This window comes from Entelurus aequoreus, linkage group LG06 (genome assembly GCF_033978785.1).
Source record: "Entelurus aequoreus isolate RoL-2023_Sb linkage group LG06, RoL_Eaeq_v1.1, whole genome shotgun sequence".
Classification (NCBI taxonomy): Eukaryota; Metazoa; Chordata; class Actinopteri; order Syngnathiformes; family Syngnathidae; genus Entelurus; species Entelurus aequoreus.
The window spans coordinates 33,950,509-33,973,051 of NC_084736.1; the positions used below are offsets into that span (position 1 = coordinate 33,950,509).

General features: G+C 36.3%; 1 protein-coding gene across 1 annotated transcript in view; it reads left to right on the forward strand.

Moving 5' to 3' along the window:
- Positions 1 to 21,834: 21,834 nt before the first annotated feature.
- The window catches only part of LOC133651525 (homeobox protein Hox-B13a-like), a 7,550-nt gene continuing 6,841 nt past the window's right edge, over positions 21,835 to 22,543 (forward strand). The window contains exon 1 of the mRNA XM_062049483.1: positions 21,835 to 22,490. Within this exon, the coding sequence (XP_061905467.1) occupies positions 21,989 to 22,490 (502 nt within the window). The 5' untranslated portion in view covers positions 21,835 to 21,988. The remainder of the gene's footprint in view (positions 22,491 to 22,543) is intronic.

Sequence of the window (22,543 nt, forward strand, 5' to 3'; positions counted from 1 at the left end):
TCGGAGAGATATGTTGGCACGAGGTTGTTTAGACATTTAAAAACAAATAAAAGGAGTTTAAAATTGATTCTGTAACGCACAGGGAGCCAGTGAAGGGACGCTAATATAGGGGTGATGTGCTCACGTCTGCGGGTCTGTGTTAGCAGACGAGCAGCAGAGTTTTGCACGAGCTGCAGGCGGGCGAGGGAGGCCTGGCTAATGCCTATACACAGGGCATTGCAGTAGTCTAAACGAGTCGAGATAAAGGCATGGATTAATTTCTCGAGATCATGTCCTGATAGAAGCGGTTTCACTTTCGCTATTTGACGTAATTGATAAAAGCTTTTTTGTACAATGCTGCTGCAAAAGTGAAAGTGAAAGTAAAACGTTGGTGCTTGTATTTTTATAGCGGTTGTTGACATGCTTGCCACGTCCATGTTGGATTTGTTATTCCTCTCAAGTCTTCTAGTTCATCAGACATGAATATTGCAGTCGGACTATTTCTAGTCATTAATATTCAAATTATGTTTGTCTCGGGGTGAAGAGATATCACTTGAATGGATGATATCACTGCAGATATCACTGCAGAAGCATACTAACATGTATCGTCTGTGTCACACATCAGTGCTGACTATGATGTCAGCCATATGCACAATCAGTATCAGATTGGGAGCGCTTGGATTGGACCACAGGTGCAGAGACAAAGGAAATGTGCAGGAAAAATAGGTTTTATTCACCCACACAACGTCGGAAAGTACAAAAATAACAAGAAAATAGGATGCAAAAGTGTTAATAAACTTAAAGTACAAAAATAACACAACACAATAGGATACACAAGTGTTAATAAACCTAAAATACAAAATGAATACAAGAAATAGGATACACAAGTGTTAAAAAACTTAAAGTACAAAAATAATACAACAAAATAGGATACAAAAGTGTTAAACAAAGTACAAAAATAACACAACAAAATAGGATACACAAGTGTTAATAAGCTTAAAGTACAAAAGTTACACAACAAAGTAGGATACAAAAGTGTTAATAAACTTAAAGTACAAAAATAACAACAAAATAGGAAACCAAAGTGTTAATAAAGTCAAAGTACAAAAAGAATACAAAAAGATAGGATACAAAAGTGTTAATAAGCTTAATGTACAAAAATAACACAATAAAATAGGATACAAATTTGTTAATTGACAAAGTACAAAAATAACACAACAAAATAGGAAACAAAAGTATTAATCAATGTAAAGTACAAAAATAACACAACAGTGTTAATAAAAGTGTTAATAAACTTAAACTTTAAGTACAAAAATAATACAACAAAATAGGATACAAAATTGTTAATAAACATGAAGTACAAAAATAACACAACAAAATAGGATACAAAAGTGTTAAGCTTAAAGTCCAAAAATAGCACAACAAAATAGAATACAAAAATGTTAATAAACTTAAAGTACAAAAATAACACAACAAATTAGGATACAAAATGTTAATAAAGTACAAAAATAACACAACAAAATAGGATACACAAGTGTTAATAAAGTTAAAGTACAAAAATAATACAACAAAATACGATACACAAGTGTTAATAAGCTTAATGTACAAAAATAACACAATAAAATAGGATACAAATTAGAGATGTCCGATAATATCGGCCTGCCGATATTACATGCTTTAAAATGTAATATCGGAAATTATCGGTATCGGTTTCAAAAAGTAAAATTAATTACTTTTTAAAATGCCGCTGTACGGAGCGGTACATATCCGGTAAAACACGGACGTAGGGAGTAGTACAGAGCAGTTGCGTCTCCCAGTCAGCAGCCCTTCCCCTCTCCCCTCTCCCCTCTTCCCTCTCCCACACACAACACAGGAGTTGACGACTGCAGCATGAGAGGTTTACTGGCGATGCTTGATGACCTCATCAAACCGCCGCGAGCGGAGCATAACAACAACAAAAGTGTGTTGTTGCCGGTGCTGTAGCCGTGGCTAACAAGCGAGCTCGCTCGGTGACTGACTAACGACATGGTTTGGTATTATTTTAAAGTGTGTCTGATGGATAAAAAACTGGCAATTTGCAATGACTGCAAAAAGTTGGTTATGCGAGGTGGAACCAAGACATCTTCCTTTAATACGAGCAATTTGATCTCCCACCTCTTCAAAAATCATAAGGAGATACACGATGAATACAAGCGGAAGATGGATGAAAAGCAAACACCGAAAAGAAGTAGTACCACACAGTTGTCGCTTAAAGACTCCGCCGAGAAAAAACTAAAATACAACAAAAAATACAACAAAAAACACCCCAAAGCAAAAGCTCACGTTGTGGTCAGGGACAACGCACGCAGTATGGCAAAAGCTACGGTGGACTTTGGTATGGCTAGTCTGCCCTGCATGGCGCACACTTTGCAGCTTGCAGTGAACGGAGCTGCCCTGTCTCAACGCAGCATTTCAAAAGCTCTGGCTGACTGGTAGGCCACTTCAAGCACTCACCACTAGCTTGCAGCACATTTGTGTTACTCATACAAATACTTTAGAGCAGGGCAGATTGAGCCCAGTTTATAATTTCCTGTTATACAGTATACCAGGCAGCCTTGCACTAAAGGAGGACTATGTTATTGTTTACTTTATTACTCTAGTATACTCTGGACAGAAGCTGTGTGCCTTCATTATTTTTGTAGCTGTTGTTTTGAGGCATGTTTTAAAAAAATAATGCACTTTGTGAAAGTCAAAGTATAGTATTTCCCATAGTTGTAGTGGGTATCAGGATTATCTCAGGGAGAGCATGTCCCAAATTCCAAGCTGTTTTGAGGCATGTTAAAAAATATAATGCACTTTGTGACTTCAATAATAAATATGGCAGTGCCATGTTGGCACTTTTTTCCATAACTGGAGTTGAAGTTGTTCTCTTATTTTGGAAAACCTTGTTTTTGATTGATTGATTGATTGAAACTTTTATTAGTAGATTACACATTACAGTAAATATTCCATACAATTGACCACTAAATGGTAACACCCGAATAAGTTTTTTAACATGTTTAAGTCGGGGTCCACGTTAATGAATTCATGGTAAAGTCACAATGTTTAATGCATCCAGCGGGGCATCACAACAAAATTAGGCATAATAATGTGTTAACTCCACGACTGTATATATCGGTATCGGTTGATTTTGGAATCGGTAATTAAGAGTTGGACAATATCAGAATATTTTGGCAAAAAGCCATTATCGGACATCTCTAATACAAATGTGTTAATTGACAAAATACAAAAATAACACAACAAAGTAGGATACAAAAGTGTTAATAAACTTAAAGTACAAAAACAACACAACAAAATAGGATACAAAAGTGTTAATAAACAAAGTACAAAAATAACACAACACAGTAGGATACAAAAGTGTTAATAAACTTAAAATACAAAATTAACACAACAAAATAGGATATACAAGTGTTAATAATCTAAAAGTACAAAAATAACACAACAAAATAGGATGCAAAAGTGTTAATAAACTTAAAGTACAAAAATAACACAACACAATAGGACACAAAAGTGTTAATAAGCTTAAAGTACAAAAATAACACAACACAATAGGATACAAAAGTGTTAATAAGCTTAAAGTACAAAAATTACACAACAAAATAGGATACAAAAGTGTTAATAAAGTTAAAGTACAAAAATAACACAACAAAATAGGATACAAAAGTGTTAATAAACTTAAAGTACAAAAATAACACAACAAAGTAGGATACAAAAGTTTTAATAAACTTAAAGTACAAAAATAACAACAAAATAGGATACAAAAATGTTAATAAACTTAAAGTACAAAAATAACAACAAAATAGGGTACAAAAGTGTTAATAAATTAAAACATGAAAACGTTTTTCCTTATTGTTCGGCATTTGTTTCCTGTTTGGCGCTCGGAGTTGAGTTCTACTTCCTGTTTGTCTCTCTGAGTGCTTTTCCTCCTCGCCTTTCGGTGGTTGGCATCCTGGCACACCTGCGTGTAGTTGCCAATCAGGCTGTGTTTACTTGTGTGTGATATCATGTGCGATACAAGCAGTCCTGCAGCATTTTTACTTGTGTTTGATATAATGTGCGATACAAGCAGAGTGTTTACTGGTGTGTGGTATTATGTGCGATACAAGCAGTCATGCAGCATGTTTACTTAAAGTACCAATGATTGTCACACACACACACTAGGTGTGGTGAGATTATCCTTTGCATTTGACCCATCACCCTCACCTAAGCGTGATATCATGTGCGATACAAGCATAGTTTTACTAGTGTGTGATATCATGTGCGATACAAGCATAGTGTTTACTTTTGTGTGATATCAGGTGTGATACGGAGTGTTTACTTGTGTGTGTGATATCATGTGCGATACAAGCAAAGTGTTAAACTTGTGTGTGATATAATGTGCGATACAAGCAGAGTTTTACTAGTGTGCGATATCATGTGCGATACAAGCATGGTGTTTAATTTTTTGTGATATCAGGTGTGACACAAACAGAGTGTTTACTTGTGTTTGATATAATGTGCGATACAAGCAGAGTGTTTACTAGTGTGTGGTATTATGTGTGATACAAGCAGTCATGCAGCGTGTTTACTTAAAGTACCAATGATTTTCACACACACACACTAGGTGTGGTGAGATTATCCTTTGCATTTGACCCATCACCCCTACCTAAGCGTGATATCATGTGCGATACAAGCATAGCTTTACTAGTGTGTGATATCATGTGCTATATAAGCATAGTGTTTACTTTTGTGTGATATCAGGTGTGATACAGAGTGTTTACTTGTGTGTGATTGCATGTGCGATACAAGAAAAGTGTTAAACTTGTGTGTGATATCATGTGCGATACAAGCAGAGTTTTACTAGTGTGTGATATCATGTGTGATACAAGCATAGTGTTTACTTTTGTGTGATATCAGGTGTGACACAAGCAGAGTGTTTACTTGTGTGTGATATCATGTGCGATACAAGCAGAGTTTTACTAGTGTGTGATATAATGTGTGATACAAGCACAGTGTTTACTTGTGTGTGATACAAGCAGAATGTTTACTTGTGTGTGATATCAGGTGCGATACAAGCAAAAGTGTTTACTTGTGTGTGATATCATGTGCGATACAAGCAGAGTTTTACTAGTGTGTGTCATATAATGTGCGATACAAGCATAGTGTTTACTTGTGTGTGATATCAGGTCCGATACAAGCAGAGTAGTGTGTGATATCTGCACGATCTTGTTGACCTCAACACTGCTATTGTGACGTACAAAGCTCATAACCACATGCTGCCTCGGTGTCTACAGGAGAGGTTCAAACCCAGAGAGAATCCCTATGACCTCAGAGGTTCAGCTGTCTTTCAGAAAGCTAACATAAGAACGAGCTTAAAAAGTAGATGTGTTTCTGTCAGGGGGTTCAACTGTGGAACAGCTTGGATGATTCCTTAAAATGTTCCAGTTCCATTCACACATTTAAAAAACACTTTAAGACCAATGTCTTGAAAAAATATATCACTCTTGAATCAACACTGTAGTTAATACTATGATCAATGTTAATTAAAAACTGAATGTGGGATATAAATGATAATGGAAGTATAATTGTTTGTATATAGTATATAATTGGTACAAAGGTTTAACATGTCTACAAGGATATTTCACATGCCTTTACTGTGTATATAATTGAACTGTGTTTATGTTGTGTATAATGTGTATTTATAATATGTTGTACAAAGGACATTTCATAATTTTCGATAGTTCATCTTGTACTTGACATTGTTTATAGGGTTAGGCACAATAAGTGTTCAACCTCAGCCTAAACCCTTTCGGTCTGCAACATTTTTCATTTTCAATCTATGAATGTACAACTGTTTGTTTATTTTGTTGACCATTGACCGAAGAATAATAATAAACTAAACCAAATATCAGGTGCGATACATGCAGAGTGTTTACTTGTGTGTGATATCATGTGTGATACATGCAGAGTGTTTACTTGTGTGTAATATCATGTGCGATACAAGCAGAGTGTTTACTAGTGTGTGATATCATGTGCGATACAAGCAGAGTGTTTACTAGTGTGTGATATCATGTGTGATACAAGCAGATTGTGTACAAAGATGACAGACAGTTAACATCTAAATGTTCTCCAATAAACACACAATTTCTTCTATTTTACTAAAGTCATTTACAAAAGTTGGTATACTACGAACATGTAAGAAGGAATACTGCAGTCAATTATTAAACAAGAACCGAAACAACATGAGAGCGACATGGGACATCCTAAATAGCATCATTAAAAATGGTGCTAAGAGAGATTACCCCAAGTACTTTCTAGATGGAAATACAAAAAATGACAATATCAACCAAATAACATTTCAATGATTATTTTGTTAATATCGGAAAAAATCTGGATCAAAGAATTCCAAATGCAGATGATGGGTCAGTTGAGGACTTGAGTGAGCTCATAGACAGAAATCTCAATTCCATGTTTTTTAAGAGCGTAACAAAAGAAGAAATAATCAAAATTGTAAAAAATTGTAAATCCAAGACCTCAACCGACTGTCATGGAATAGATATGGTAACGATAAAAAAGGTTATAGAAGACATTTCAGAACCTCTGACATATATCAGCAACGTATCATTTCTAACCGGCAAATTCCCTGACAAAATGAAAATTGCAAAAGTCGTACCAATTTATAAGAATGGAGACGTACACCAGTTTACTAACTACAGACCAGTTTCATTACTTCCACAATTCTCTAAAATCATGGAAAAACTATTCAATAGCCGATTACATTTATTTATTAACAAAAGTGGGACACTCATGGAGAACCAATATGGATCAATAGCATTAATCAAAATAACAGAGGAAGTTACCAATGCAATAGATGGTAAAGAATGTGCAGCCGCAGTATTCATGGACTTAACAAAAGCATTTGACACAATTAATCATGATATTTTAGTACAAAAATTAGAACGATATGGCATCAGAGGTTTGGTCTTGAACTGGGTAAGAAGCTATTTAACCAACAGGAAGCAATATGTGAAGATGGGTGAAAATATGTCAACGCGGCTGGATATATCTTGTGGTGTACCCCAGGGATCAATACTGGGACCAAGATTGTTTAATCTTTATATAAACGACATTTGTAAAGTTACAAAGGACTTAAAGTTAGTTTTATTTGCAGATGACACAACTGCTTTCTGTTCAGGAGAGAACACACAGAAGCGAGTCATACCAAAGACTATAAAAATGGGACCCGTTTCCTCCCTGCTTGGCACTCAGCATCAAGGGTTGGAGTTGGGGGTTAAATCACCAAAATGATTCCCGGGCGCGGCGCCGCTGCTGCCCACTGCTCCCCAAGGGGATGGGTCAAATGCAGAGGACAAATTTCACCACATCTAGTGTGTGTGTGACAATCATTGGTACTTTAATCTTTAATCTTAATCTTAAAAAAGATAATACAAATAATAACAGAAGAAATGAACAAATTAAAAAAATGGTTTGACAAAAACAGACTATCTTTGAATCTCAGTAAAACTAAAATAATGCTATTTGGTAACAGTAGAAAAGAGCATCATACACAAATACAAATAGACGGAGTAGACATTGAAAGGGTAAAAGAAACAAGATTTTTGGGAGTATTAATAGATGATCAAATTAACTGGAAATCTCATATACAAAACATACAACATAAGGTGGCAAAAAACATTTCAACAATGAATAAAGCAAAATACGTCCTGGGCCAAAAATCACTTCATATTCTCTACTGCTCGCTAGTGTTACCATATCTGAGTTATTGTGTAGAAATATGGGGAAATATCTACAAATGTGGGCTACATTCGCTAATCGTGTTACAAAAAAGATCAGGTAGAATAATACATAATGTTGGATATAGAGAACATACAAACCCTTTATTTGTTGAGTCAAAAATATCAAAGTTTGGTGATTTGGTAAAATTGCAAACAGCTAAAATGATGTACAAAGCAAACTATAACCTGCTACCAAAGAATGTCCAACCATTCTTAAAGCAATTGCTCCTCCACTCCAACTAAAATACATCATAAGTCCATTCCAGAGGTTAATAATAAATATATTTTTCATAATTACATTGTTGTGTTTGACTCATTTCACTTCATCAAACACTTTGTAACATTCACACTACTAAATAATAACAATTATCATATTCAACATTGACATTCTTTCTCGGGACATAAAAACATCCCATCAGCAACTTTGTTACAAGTTGATTAACAAAACAGAATCATGTCACTTGCCTTCAAGGTTTTTATATTTCCTGTTTGATGATTATCTGGATGTTGTATTTGTTAGTGCTGTGTGATGACGTCATCTCTGACAGGTCACACTATACTGTATGTATATATATATATAAACATATATATATATATATATATATATATATATATATATATATATATATATATATATATATATATATATATATATATATATATATATATATATATATATATATATAGACAAACAAAACAAGGCACTTGCAATACATTTGAATATGATAAGTTTTTTTGAGCAGTCAACATATTTGTACAAATTAAAATGTTAAAAATAATAAAGTAAGAGACAATACAAAAAGAAAAGAAGAAAAAAAAAAACATAAGTATAAAAACAAATAAAGAAAAAAATACAAAAAAAACTAACAAAAAAATATGTATATATATATATATATATATATATATATATATATATATATATATATATATATATATATATATATATATATATATATATGTATAATTATAGATACAAAAAATGGGCTTATAACAACTTAAATTCTTCCAATAAAGACAATAAATTAAGGGCCTTTCTAGATTTGGACCGGTTTTTTAAGGTTTTATTAATAATTTGAGCCGGGGGTGTCGTTATGGCTTGTGCAGCCCTTTGAGACACTTGTGATTTAGGGTTATATAAATAAACTTTGATTGATTGAATTTCAAGGTTTAGTTTAGAAAATAAAGCAAACATTTCAACTGTTTTGAAAAATGTGCTGCCATCCATCTTGAAACCAGCTTTCAATTTAACTGTGTTACACACACACACACACACACACACACACACACACACACACACACACACACACACACAAACACACACAAAAGCTGACCTTGAACTTGAGTTTTTATGTGTCTGAGACGTCCCCTTTCTTGTCAAACTTGACCTTGACCTTGTGAGACCGTCTGAGTGCTCAGCAGACCACCACTGCTGTGGGAGACCACCACTGCTGTGGGAGACCACCACCAGTACTACTGTGCATACAATACATGTATACATAGTACTACAGTACTGCATGTACTGTGCATTGTATAAAATGTCCTTTAATTTTTCCAACAATAATATAATAAGTCAAGGAAATGTTGTGTACATTAAAACTTATTTTAGTAAGTGAACACAACATTACTGTAATATCTCATCATATAATATAACTATAATAATATTATGCTGAAAGAATAAATCATCATATAATATAACTATAATAATAATAATACTATACTGAAGGAGGAAATCAAATACATTCATTTTATTTAGGACCTTCGTTTTAGAACATGTAGATTGTGTCCTACATTCTGTAGGACTTTAATGTTAGAACATGTAGATTGTGTCCTACATTCTGCAGGACTTTAAAGGCCTACTGAAACCCACTACTACCGACCACGCAGTCTGATAGTTTATATATCAATGATGAAATCTTAACATTATAACACATGCCAATACGGCCGGGTTAACTTATAAAGTGACATTTTAAATTTGCCGCTAAACTTCCGGTTCGAAACGCCTCTGAGGATGCCGTATGCGCGTGACGTAGCCCGGGGAACACGGGTATGCCTTCCACATTGAAGCCAATACGAAAAAGCTCTGTTTTCATTTCATAATTCCACAGTATTCTGGACATCTGTGTTCGTGAATCTGTTTCAATCATGTTCATTGCATTATGGAGAAGGAAGCTGAGCAAGCAAAGAAGAAAGTTGTCGGTGCGAAATGGACGTATTTTTCGAACGTAGTCAGCAACAACAGTACACAGCCGGCGCTTCTTTGTTTACATTCCCGAAAGATGCAGTCAAGATGGAAGAACTCGGATAACAGAGACTCTAACCAGGAGGACTTTTGACTTCACTACACAGACGCCTGTAGAGAACTGGGACAACACAGCCTCTTACCAGGATTACTTTGATTTGGATGACAAAGACGCAGACGTGCTACTGTGAGTATGCAGCTTTGGCTTCTAAACATTTGATCGCTTGACCGTATGTGCGCAACTTTTTTTTGCGTATGTATGTAACTTTTTTAAAATATATAAGCTTTATGAACCTTGGGTTAGGTGAACGGTCTTTTGGGCTGAGTGATTGTGTGTGTTGATCAGGTGTTTGAATTGTATTGGCGTGTTCTATGGAGCTAGGAGCTAGCATAGGAGCTAGGAGCTAGCATAACAAACACGCAGGTGTTTTTATGCAGGATTAATTTGTGGCATATTAAATATAAGCCTGGTTGTGTTGTGGCTAATAGAGTATATATATGTCTTGTGTTTATTTACTGTTGTAGTCATTCCCAGCTGAATATCAGGTACCGTGAGTATGCAGCCTTGGCTGCTAAACATTTGAGAGCTTGACCGTATGTGCGCGTCACGTACGTAACTTTTTAAAAATATATAAGCTTTATGAACCTTGGGTTAGGTGAACGGTCTTTTGGGCTGAGTGATTGTGTGTGTTGATCAGGTGTTTGAATTGTATTGGCGTGTTCTATGGAGCTAGGAGCTAGCATAGGAGCTAGGAGCTAGCATAACAAACACGCAGGTGTTTTTATGCAGGATTAATTTGTGGCATATTAAATATAAGCCTGGTTGTGTTGTGGCTAATAGAGTATATATATGTCTTGTGTTTATTTACTGTTGTAGTCATTCCCAGCTGAATATCAGGTACCGTGAGTATGCAGCCTTGGCTGCTAAACATTTGAGAGCTTGACCGTATGTGCGCGTCACGTACGTAACTTTTTAAAAATATATAAGCTTTATGAACCTTGGGTTAGGTGAACGGTCTTTTGGGCTGAGTGATTGTGTGTGTTGATCAGGTGTTTGAATTGTATTGGCGTGTTCTATGGAGCTAGGAGCTAGCAGAGGAGCTAGGAGCTAGCGTAACAAACACGCAGGTGTTTTTATGCAGGATTAATTTGTGGCATATTAAATATAAGCCTGGTTGTGTTGTGGCTAATAGAGTATATATATGTATTGTGTTTATTTACTGTTGTAGTCATTCCCAGCTGAATATCAGGTCACCCCCGGCTCTCACAGAATCTTCCCTATCTGAATAGCTTCAACTCCCCACTAGTCCTTCACTTGCACTTTACTCATCCACAAATCTTTCATCCTCGCTCAAATTAATGGGGAAATTGTCGCTTTCTCGGTCCGAATCTCTCTCACTTCATGCGGCCATCATTGTAAACAATAGGGAACTTTGCGTATATGTTCAACTGACTACGTCACGCTACTTCCGGTAGGGGCAAGCCTTTTTTTTTATCAGATACCAAAAGTTGCAATCTTTATCGTCGTTGTTCTATACTAAATCCTTTCAGCAAAAATATGGCAATATCGCGAAATGATCAAGTATGACACATAGAATAGATCTGCTATCCCCGTTTAAATAAAAAAAATTCATTTCAGTAGGCCTTTAATGTGTTCCTCATGTCCCACAAATATAATCATTGAGTTCTTGGTGCAGGTAAAAAAAGTTATCCAAATATTATTGACATCATGTCGCCAGAAATGACAGAAATGTAAATATTATGATTGTGATATGCGTCTTTTCACAATACTTAAAAACACTACAATTCTCCAATATTTTATTTTGTTTATTTCAAACAGGCTCAGCAAGTAAAATTCATAACTTCAACATTTGTGACAATTACTTATTAAAACTCTTTTGTGACTTTTAGGGCATTTGATACTTCCTGCCATTTTGCAATAATATAATGATAATGATCATAATAATATTAATAACAATAATATAATAATAACAATGATATAATAATAATAATAATCATCATCATCATCATCAGATAAATATTGAATAATGACTGTAAATAAAATAAGGACCAACATGCGTGTGAGTCTTATTATTATTATTATTGTTACTATTAATATTATTACATATTATTATTATTATTATTATTATTATTATTATTATTATTATTGTTACTATTAATAGTATTACATTATTATAATAATAATAATAATAATTATTATTATTATTATTATTGGTAGTAGTAGTGGTAGTAGTAGTAGTATCATTATTATTATTATTATTATCATCATTATTATTATTATTATTATTATTATAGTTATTATTATTGTTGTTATTATTATTATCATATTATTATTATCATTATTATTATTTTCATCATTAGTATTATTATTATTATCATCATTAGTATTATTATTAGTATTGCTATTACTATTATTATTACTTATTATTATTGTTATTATTATCATTATTAATATATTATTAGTAGTAGTAGTATGTTATTATTATTATTATTGATGAGGCTGGTGTGTGATTGGACGAAATATCATCCAATGAGGAGGAAGACAAAGACATTGATCGTGTTCGTCGCACTGCGTCAGAACACATGATGTCATCTTCATGTGTTCATATGCTCTCATGGTTATATGTTCATATAAGTTAACGTGTTCTTATGTCCATGCGTGTATTCATTATGTTTGTGTCGATACATGTTGCTTCGTTCTTGTATTCATGCAATAATATGTCACCTGGTTATATGTTCATGTATTATTAATTTTTCATGTGTTCATGTGCTCATGTACTCATATGTTCAAGGCGCCAACAAAGAAAACGTATAATAATAATAATATAGTTATTTTTATTATTATATTAGTATTTTGTATTCATACGTTCATGCTTGTCTTCATCATTTGTTCATGTGTTCATGATCAAGAAATAATCAATATTATTTATTGTACATGAAAAGTAAACATGATCAAGAAATAATCAATATTAATTATTGTACATGAAAAGTAAACATGATCAATAAATAATCAATAATAGTTATTGTACATGAAAATATTGTGATATGTAAACAATAATAACAAAACAAAAACATGATCTTGACACTCAGCCAGAGTTGTGTACACCAAGGAAAGAAAGAAAGACAGAAAATAATATCAATCAATCAATCAATGTTTATTTATATAGCCCTAAATCACAAGTGTCTCAAAGGGCTGTACAAGCCACAACGACATCCTCGGTACAGAGCCCACATACGGGCAAGGAAAACTCACCCCAGTGCAGTGGTTCTCAAACTTTTTTTGTCATCCCCCACTTTGGACAAGGGGGAGTTTTCAAGCCCCACCTGCCCCCATCGCCCCAACAGAACGCTAATGCCAAGCTTAACATTTTCAAATTTATTGAACATCAATCAACATCAAGTTGTATACATTCAAACTCAATAACATAAAATAACATCAAGTTCAATAATAAATAAAATAACTGTGCAGCTGTGGTATAACTTGCATCAAGTTCAATAATAAATAAAATAACTGTGCAGCTGTGGTATAACTTGCATCAAGTTCAATAATAAATTAAATAACTTGCATCAAGTTCAATAATAAATAAAACAAAAGTGTTATAACTTGCATCAAGTTCAATAATAAATAAAAAAAAGTGTCATAACTCGCATCAAGTTCAATAATAAATCAAATAAAAGTGTTATAACTTGCATCAAGTTCAATAATAAATCAAATAAAAGTGTTATAACTTGCATCAAGTTCAATAATAAATCAAATAAGTGGTGAACCTCAGCCTCAGGGTGGAGTCAGATGTCAGTACAATAAACTGGTCCTCCTCAGCAGACATGAAATCAGCAGGTGCTGCAGATATATTATAAATGAATAGGCTTACTTTATTTTTCATTACATAATAAATGCAAATAAATCTGTTTGACAACAATCATCTGGACACAACAATCTGGACTAACATTCCAGTTAGTAAGTAGCATGCAACACAGATAAAATGCATGTATAATATATGAGTATAATATTCAATAAATACCAACCTGCTGCATTGAATGGATCCATAACCCAGTTGTACTGAGCACTGTTGATGGGGAAGTATTTGTGAAACATTTCTCTCAGGGAGGAGATGTGTTGCTTGATGCAGGGGATCACTGTGGTGGCACCCAGGTTCTCAAAGGCATCAATATTTTGTTGGTCGAGGCGCCTGCCCCATCCCTTGAGCTTTCGGGAGAACGCAGTGATTTTGTCTGGCAGTTGGGGTATGTGCTTATCCTTGCCTTGGAGCAGAAGATTGAAGTCATTCAGCTTGCCAAACATATCGCTGAGGTAGGCCAGCTTCAACAGAAATTGTTCATCACTGAACTTGCTTGCATGCGCTCCTCCTCCAAAAAGGTCCGAATCTCTGCCCTGAGCTGAAAGACGCGCGACAGCACTTTGCCCCGGAAAAGCCACCTTGCTTCACTGTGAAACAGCACGGCTGTATGATCAGCTCACATTTCCTCACACAGTGCAGAGAACAGTCGCGCTTTTAGTGGTCGTGTTTTGATCAAATTTACCGCGCTCACAACATCTGTTAAAACCTCATTGAGTTCGGGGCTGAGCTGCCTTGACGGGAGTGAATGACACAGTGTGTCCAATGCACATTTGGCGCAACCCTCTTTATTAGAGCCTGCAACCCGTTTCTTGACCCTGCCATGGTCTGTGCGCCATCAGAGCAAAAGCCCACACAGTTTTCCCATTTAAAGTCGTGTTCTTTGAGGAAACTGTCCATTATCTTGAACAGCTCATCGGAAAGTTTGCTCCGCTTTGCCCCACCCCCATTAGTTACTGTTGCTATGTCTGTCAAACTTTCGCTCCTACCTAGAAAATTGAAGCCTACAGGAAAAATAAGTAATTTACATTTATTTATATAGCGGATTTTACAGACAGAATCACAAAATGATTTACAGTGTGTATAGAAAATGAAAGCATAGTAAAAAAAAAAAATCTAAGAATATAATTTTTTTTTTAAAGAAATTTAAGTGACATTTCCTCCCGTTCCTCGCGCCCCACCTAACATGTCTCTATTCCCCACCAGTGGGGCGCGCCCCACACTTTGAGAAACGCTGCCCCAGTGGGACGTCAATGTGAATGACCATGAGAAACCTTGGAGAGGACCGCATATGTGGGTAACCCCCTGTTCATGTATTCATATGTTCATGTGTTCATCATATGTTCATGTATTCATATGTCCATGTGTTCATATGGTCATGTGTGTTTACCTATTTATATATTCATGTATTTATATGTTCTTGTTTATATGGTCATGCATTTATATGTTCATGCGTTCATCATATGTTCATGTATTCATATGTTCTTGTTGTTTAAATGGGCATGTATTTATATGTTTATGTGTTTATTGTATGTTAATGTATATGCTCATATTTTCATATGTTCATGTGTGTTTACCTATGTTCATGTATTCATATGTGCTTGTTGTTTATATGGTCATGTATTTATATGTTCATGTATTCATATGCTCTTTTTGTTTATATGGTCATGTATTTATATGTTCATGTGTTCATCATATGTTCATGTATTCATATGTTCTTGTTGTTTATATGGTCATGTATTTATATGTTTATGTGTTTTTTGTATGTTAATGTATATGCTCATATTTTCATATGTTCATATGTGTTCACCTAGTTATATGTTAATGTATTCATATGCTCTTGTTGTTTATATGGTCATGTATTTATATGTTCATGTATTCATATGCGCTTGTTGTTTATATGGTCATGTATTTATATGTTCATGTGTTCATCATATGTTCATGCATTAATTTGCTCTTGTTTTTTATATGGTCATGTATGTGTACGTTCATCATATGTTCATGTATTCATATGCTTTTTTGTTTGTTTATATGGTCATGTATGTATATGTTCATGTAGTTCAGGTCATATTTTCATGTATTCATTTGTGTTCATCTTTTAATTTGTTCATGTGGTCATATGCTCATGTGTACACCTGTTCATGTGTTTGTATCTGCATGCAATAATATGTTCATATGATCATGTGTTCATGTGTTCATATATTCATGCAATAACATTTTCATATGCTCATGTGTCCATGTATTCATGTATTCATATGTCCATGTGTTGCTGTATTAATGCACATTAATATTCATGTGTTTACATTGAACGTATCAACAATATTTATATATTCATTTGTTCACGAGTCAATGCCACCGTAATGAGGACAAACGGTGGAGGAAAAGGATGGATATGTTCATGTTGATTTATTCATGCTGATATATTCAGTTGTGTATAATATATATATATATATATATATATATATATATATATATATATATATATATATATATATATATATATATATATATATATATATATATGTATATATGTATGTGTATATATATATATATATATATATATATATATATATATATATATATATATATATATATATATATATATATATATATATGTATATATGTATGTGTGTGTATATATATATATATATATATATATATATATATATATATATATATATATATATATATATATATATATATATATTTCACATATGGTATATTTTTATTTATTGATATATGCACATGTTTACGTGTCATGGACCCGCCCCTAATGAGGACGAACGCTATAGAAAAAGGATGGATATTTTCATGTGTTCATATTTTCATATGTTCATGTATTCATCATTTGTTCAGTTGTTGATATATTCATGTATTACACATAATCATATGTCCATGTGTATTTGAACATTCATATGTACATTTGTTCATGTATTCATATGTTTGTGTAGTCCCATGTTCATGTATTCCTATAATCATACATCCATGTGTTGATATATTCATATGTTTGTGTAGTCACAAGTTAATGTATTCATATGTTTGTTTAGTCACATGTTCATGTATTTCTATAACTATAAATTCAAGTGTTCATATATTCACATGTTAATATTTGCATGTGTTCATTTTTCAATATACTCAGATGTTCATGTGTTCTTATATTCACAAATTCATGTGTTCATTTAGTCATGTGTTCGTATATTACATGTTCATAATACATTTATTTTGTGTAAAGCACCTTTCAGGGCACTCAAGGTCATGTGTTATTATATTCATGTGTTGATATATTCATGTGTTCATCTGTTCACATAATTCATATGTTCATGTGTTTGTATATTCACATGTTAATATTGTCATATTTCCATGTGTTGATGTTTTCATGTGTTCATATAGTCATTTGTTGATGTACTCATATGTTCATGTGTTCGTATATTCATATGTTCATAAGTTCATGTATTAATTTGTTCATATAGTCATGTGTTCATATAGTCACGTGTTTATTTACTCATATATTTATAAATTAATATATTCATATTTTCATGTGTTCATATAGGTTTGGATAGTCTTCTTCTTCTTTCGTGTATCGTCTTCATATGTCCATCTTCGTGTCGTGTAGCCACTCCCTCGTCTCAGGTCCCACTTGGAAGAGGCCCTCCTCTGAAGGTGGTCTATGCCGGGGACAGGTGGTGATGATCAATCAATCAATGTTTATTTATATAGCCCTAAATCACAAGTGTCTCAAAGGGCTGTACAAGCCACATGTGGTCGGCAGTCTGCTCAGGCTCCCCGCACTCACACGCTGCACTGTCTGTTAGGCCCCACTTCTTCATGGACGCTTTGAAGCAACCAACCCCTGTGCGAAGGCGGTTCAGGAGGGTCCATTGCCGGCGAGGTAGATCTTCTCCCTTCACGCCACCTCCAGGATCCTGGATGTAATGGTGTAGGCGTGTCTGTCCTGCTGACTCCCACTCCTGCTTCCATTCCGCTGCCAGCCAGGCTTTGGTTGTCAGATCCTCCGGGATGGAAATAAGCATCTCTTGTGCGGCCTGATTGTATGGGTGGCGGGACTTGAGTCTGCTTGGAGGTGTTACCATGGTGGTGGTTTCATGGAGGAGGTGCCAGCTGTGTTCCTGGGCTTTCCTTGCCAGGGCAAGGGTAGCGGCCTCTCGCCGTAGGCCGGCTGGCGCTATCCCTGCTAGGACTGGCAGGTAGAACACGGGGGTGGGTTTCAGGCAGCCACTTATGATCCGGAGGGCATTGTTGATGGCCGTATCGACCTTCTTGGCATGTGGGCTTCTACACCAGGTTGGGGCACAGTACTCAGCTGCAGAGAATACGAGGGCTTGTGTGGAGATACGTAGTACCTTGGCCGAGGCCCCCCAGGTTGTACCAGCTAGGCGCCGGATGAGTGAGACCCTTGCTGTTACTTTAGCCCTCACTTCATCCAAATGTTGTTTGTAGGACAGTGTCCTGTCCAAGCGTACGCCCAGGTACTTTGGGGCCTGCTGGAACTCCAGGGGTTTGTTGTCCACTAAGATCTCCAGCTCCCTTCTTGCTTCCCTGTTGCAGAGGTGGAATGCTGCTGATACAGTCTTTCCCTTACTGAGCTGCAGTCGCCAGCTTCGAAGGTAGGCAGCCAGGACATCCATGTCCTGATTGAGACCCTCTTCAACCGCCTTCCATGTGGGCCGGTGTAGCATGATGGCTAGGTCATCCGCGTATCCATACCTTCTAGATGTCGTCACCGGTAGGTCAAAGATGTAGATGTCGAAGAGCATCGGTGAGAGGACAGACCCTTGTGGGACCCCGTTTCTCAGCCTCCTGAGCCTGCTGCGCTGGCCATCACTGGTCTGGATAGGTTTGGATAGGATAGACTTGTATTTATCCAATTGGGAATATTGTGGTTTTGTGCAGGTTTTTACAAATGCTCATGTAGTCATATGTTCATATACTCATGTGTTCGAATATTCATAAGTTCATGTATTCATACGCTCATGTGTTCGTATAGTCATAAGTTAATGCATTCATATATGTTCATGTGTTGATATAGTCATATGTTCACATGCTGATATATTCATATGTTCATGTGTTCGTATAGTCATGAGTAAATGTATTCATATATTCATGTGTTCATATATTCATATGTTCATGTGCTCTTATATTTATGTGTTTGTATAGTCATGAGTGAATTTATTCATATATTCATGAGTTCATGTGTTCATATATTCATGTGCCCGTATATTCATGAGTGAATTTATTCATATATTCATGTATGTATGTATGTATGTATGTATATATATATATATATATATATATATATATATATATATATATATATATATATATATATATATATATATATATATAGCCATATGTTAATGTGTTCGTATATTCACATGATCATGTGTTCATACTCATTTGTATATTCATGTGTTGATATATTCATATGTTTCCATAGTCATATGTTCTTTTGTTCATACAGTCATAAGTCCAAGTATGGATATGTTCATGTGTTCGTACAATCATAAGTATGGATATGTTCATGTGTTTATATAGTCATAAGTTCAAGTATGGATATGTTCATGTGTTCGTACATTCATAAGTATGGATATGTTCATGTGTTCATACGGTCATGTGTTGGTGTATGGATATGTTCATGTGTTCATACGGTCATGTGTTGGTGAATGGATATGTTCATGTGTTCATACAGTCATAAGTTCAAGTATGGATATGTTCATGTGTTTATACGGTCATGTATTGGTGTATGGATATGTTCATGTATTCATACAATCATGTGTTGGTGTATGGATATGTTCATGTGTTCATACAGTCATGTGTTGGTGTATGGATATGTTCATGTGTTCATACAGTCATAAGTTTAAGTATGGATATGTTCATGTGTTCATACAGTCATATGTTGGTGTATGTACAAACCCTGTTTCCATATGAGTTGGGAAATTGTGTTAGATGTAAATATAAACGAAATACAATGATTTGCAAATCCTTTTCAACCCACATTCAGTTGAATATGCTACAAAGACAACATATTTGATGTTCAAACTCATAAACTTTTTTTTTTTTTTGCAAATAATAATTAACTTAGAATTTCATGGCTGCAACACATGCCAAAGTAATTGGGAAAGGGCATGTTCACCACTGTGTTACATGGCCTTTCCTTTTAACAACACTCAGTAAAGGTTTGGGAACTGAGGAGACACATTTTCGAAGCTTCTCAGGTGGAATTATTTCCCAAACTTGCTTGATGTACAGCTTAAGTTGTTCAACAGTCCAGGGGTCTCCGTTGTGGTATTTTAGGCTTCATAATGCGCCACACATTTTCAATATGAGACAGGTCTGGACTACAGGCAGGCCAGTCTAGTACCCGCACTCTTTTACTATGAAGCCACGTTGATGTAACACGTGGCTTGGCATTGTCTTGCTGAAATAAGCAGGGGCGTCCATGGTAACGTTGCTTGGATGGCAACATATGTTGCTCCAAAACCTGTATGTACCTTTCAGCATTAATGGTGACTTCACGGATGTGTAAGTTACCCATGTCTTTGGCACTAATACACCCCCATACCATCACAGATGCTGGCTTTTCAACTTTGCACCTATAACAATCCGGATGGTTCTTTTCCTCTTTGGTCCGGAGGACACGACGTCCACAGTTTCCAAAAACAATTTGAAATGTGGACTCGTCAGACCACAGAACACTTTTCCACTTTGTATCAGTCCATCTTAGATGAGCTCAGGCCCAGCGAAGCCGACGGCGTTTCTGGGTGTTGTTGAATAAACGGTTTTCGCCTTGCATAGGAGAGTTTTAACTTGCACTTACAGATGTAGCGACCAACTGTAGTTACTGACAGTGGGTTTCTGAAGTGTTCCTGAGCCCATGTGGTGATATCCTTTACACAATGATGTCGCTTGTTGATGCAGTACAGCCTGAGGGATCGAAGGTCACCGGCTTAGCTGCTTACGTGCAGTGATTTCTCCAGATTCTCTGAACCCTTTGATGATATTACGGACCGTAGATGGTGAAATCCCTAAATTCCTTGCAATAGCTGGTTGAGAAAGGTTTTTCTTAAACTGTTCAACAATTTGCTCACGCATCTGTTGACAAAGTGGTGACCCTCGCCCCATCCTTGTTTGTGAATGCATGAGCATTTCATGGAATCTACTTTTATACCCAATCATGGCACCCACCTGTTCCCAATTTGCCTGTTCACCTGTGGGATGTTCCAAATAAGTGTTTGATGAGCATTCCTCAACTTTATCAGTATTTATTGCCACCTTTCCCAACTTCTTTGTCACGTGTTGCTGGCGTCAAATTCTAAAGTTAATGATTATTTGCAAAAAAAAAATGTTTATCAGTTTGAACATCAAATATGTTGTCTTTGTAGCATATTCAACTGAATATGGGTTGAAAATGATTAGCAAATCATTGTATTCCGTTTATATTTACATCTAACACAATTTCCCAACTCATATGGAAACGGGGTTTGTATATGTTCATGTGTTCATACAGTCATAAGTTCAAGTATGGATATGTTCATGTGTTCATACAGTCATGTCTTGGTGTATGGATATGTTCATGTGTTCATACAGTCATGTGTTGGTGTATGGAAATGTTCATGTGTTCATACAGTCATGTGTTGGTGCATGGATATGTTCATGTGTTTATACGGTCATGTGTTGGTGTATGGATATGTTCATGTGTTCATACAGTCATGTGTTGGTGTATGGATATGTTCATGTGTTCATACAGTCATGTGTTGGTGTATGGATATGTTCATGTGTTCATACAGTCATGTGTTGGTGTATGGATATGTTCATGTGTTCATACGGTCATGTGTTGGTGTATGGATAGTTCATGTGTTGCTGTTCTTTGACTGAGTGGAGCGACATGCTTCTCCTCCTCGTCTCCGTCTTCCGGTCACGTGACCCGCCGCCTGCTCCATTGGGAGAGCGCGGTGTTTGCTGCATTTTCCTTCAGAGCGGGAGAGACGCGCGCACGCACGCACGCACGCCGTGTCACTCCATGAAAGCCGACGTTGCTATGATCTGCTGCCATCGCTAAGATGTTCCTCTACGAAGACCCGGGCCGGAACAGGAACAAGACCATGGACGCCTTGATGTCTGGCGGGAACGCCATGGCGCACTCGGCCGCCCTGGGCGCGCACACGTCGCCTATGATGCACACCGCCGGCTACTCGGCCGCCGACGTGTCCGCGGGCACGAGCGACTCGTTCACGTCGTCGGGGCCGCCGCAGGGCGCTCTCCCGTACTCCTACTTGGCGGGCGGCTACTACCCGTGCAGGGTGAAGGCCGCGCCTTACGTGGACAACTGTGAGGAGTACCCCAGCCCCCGGCCCAAAGACTTCTTCTACCACCCGGGACCCTACCAGCCCGTGGCCAGCTACCTGGACGTGTCCGTGGTCCAGACGCTCGGGGCTGCCGAGCCGCGCCATGACGGCCTGCTTCCGGTGGACCCGTACCAGCCTTGGACGCTGGCAGGCGGCTGGGGGGGGCAGGTGTGCTGCAAGGACCAAGGACCGCACCTCTGGAAGTCCGCCTTGGCCGGTAAGTCCGAGTCCTCAAATCACAGAAAACTGGTTCCGCATGCAGGCCTTCGT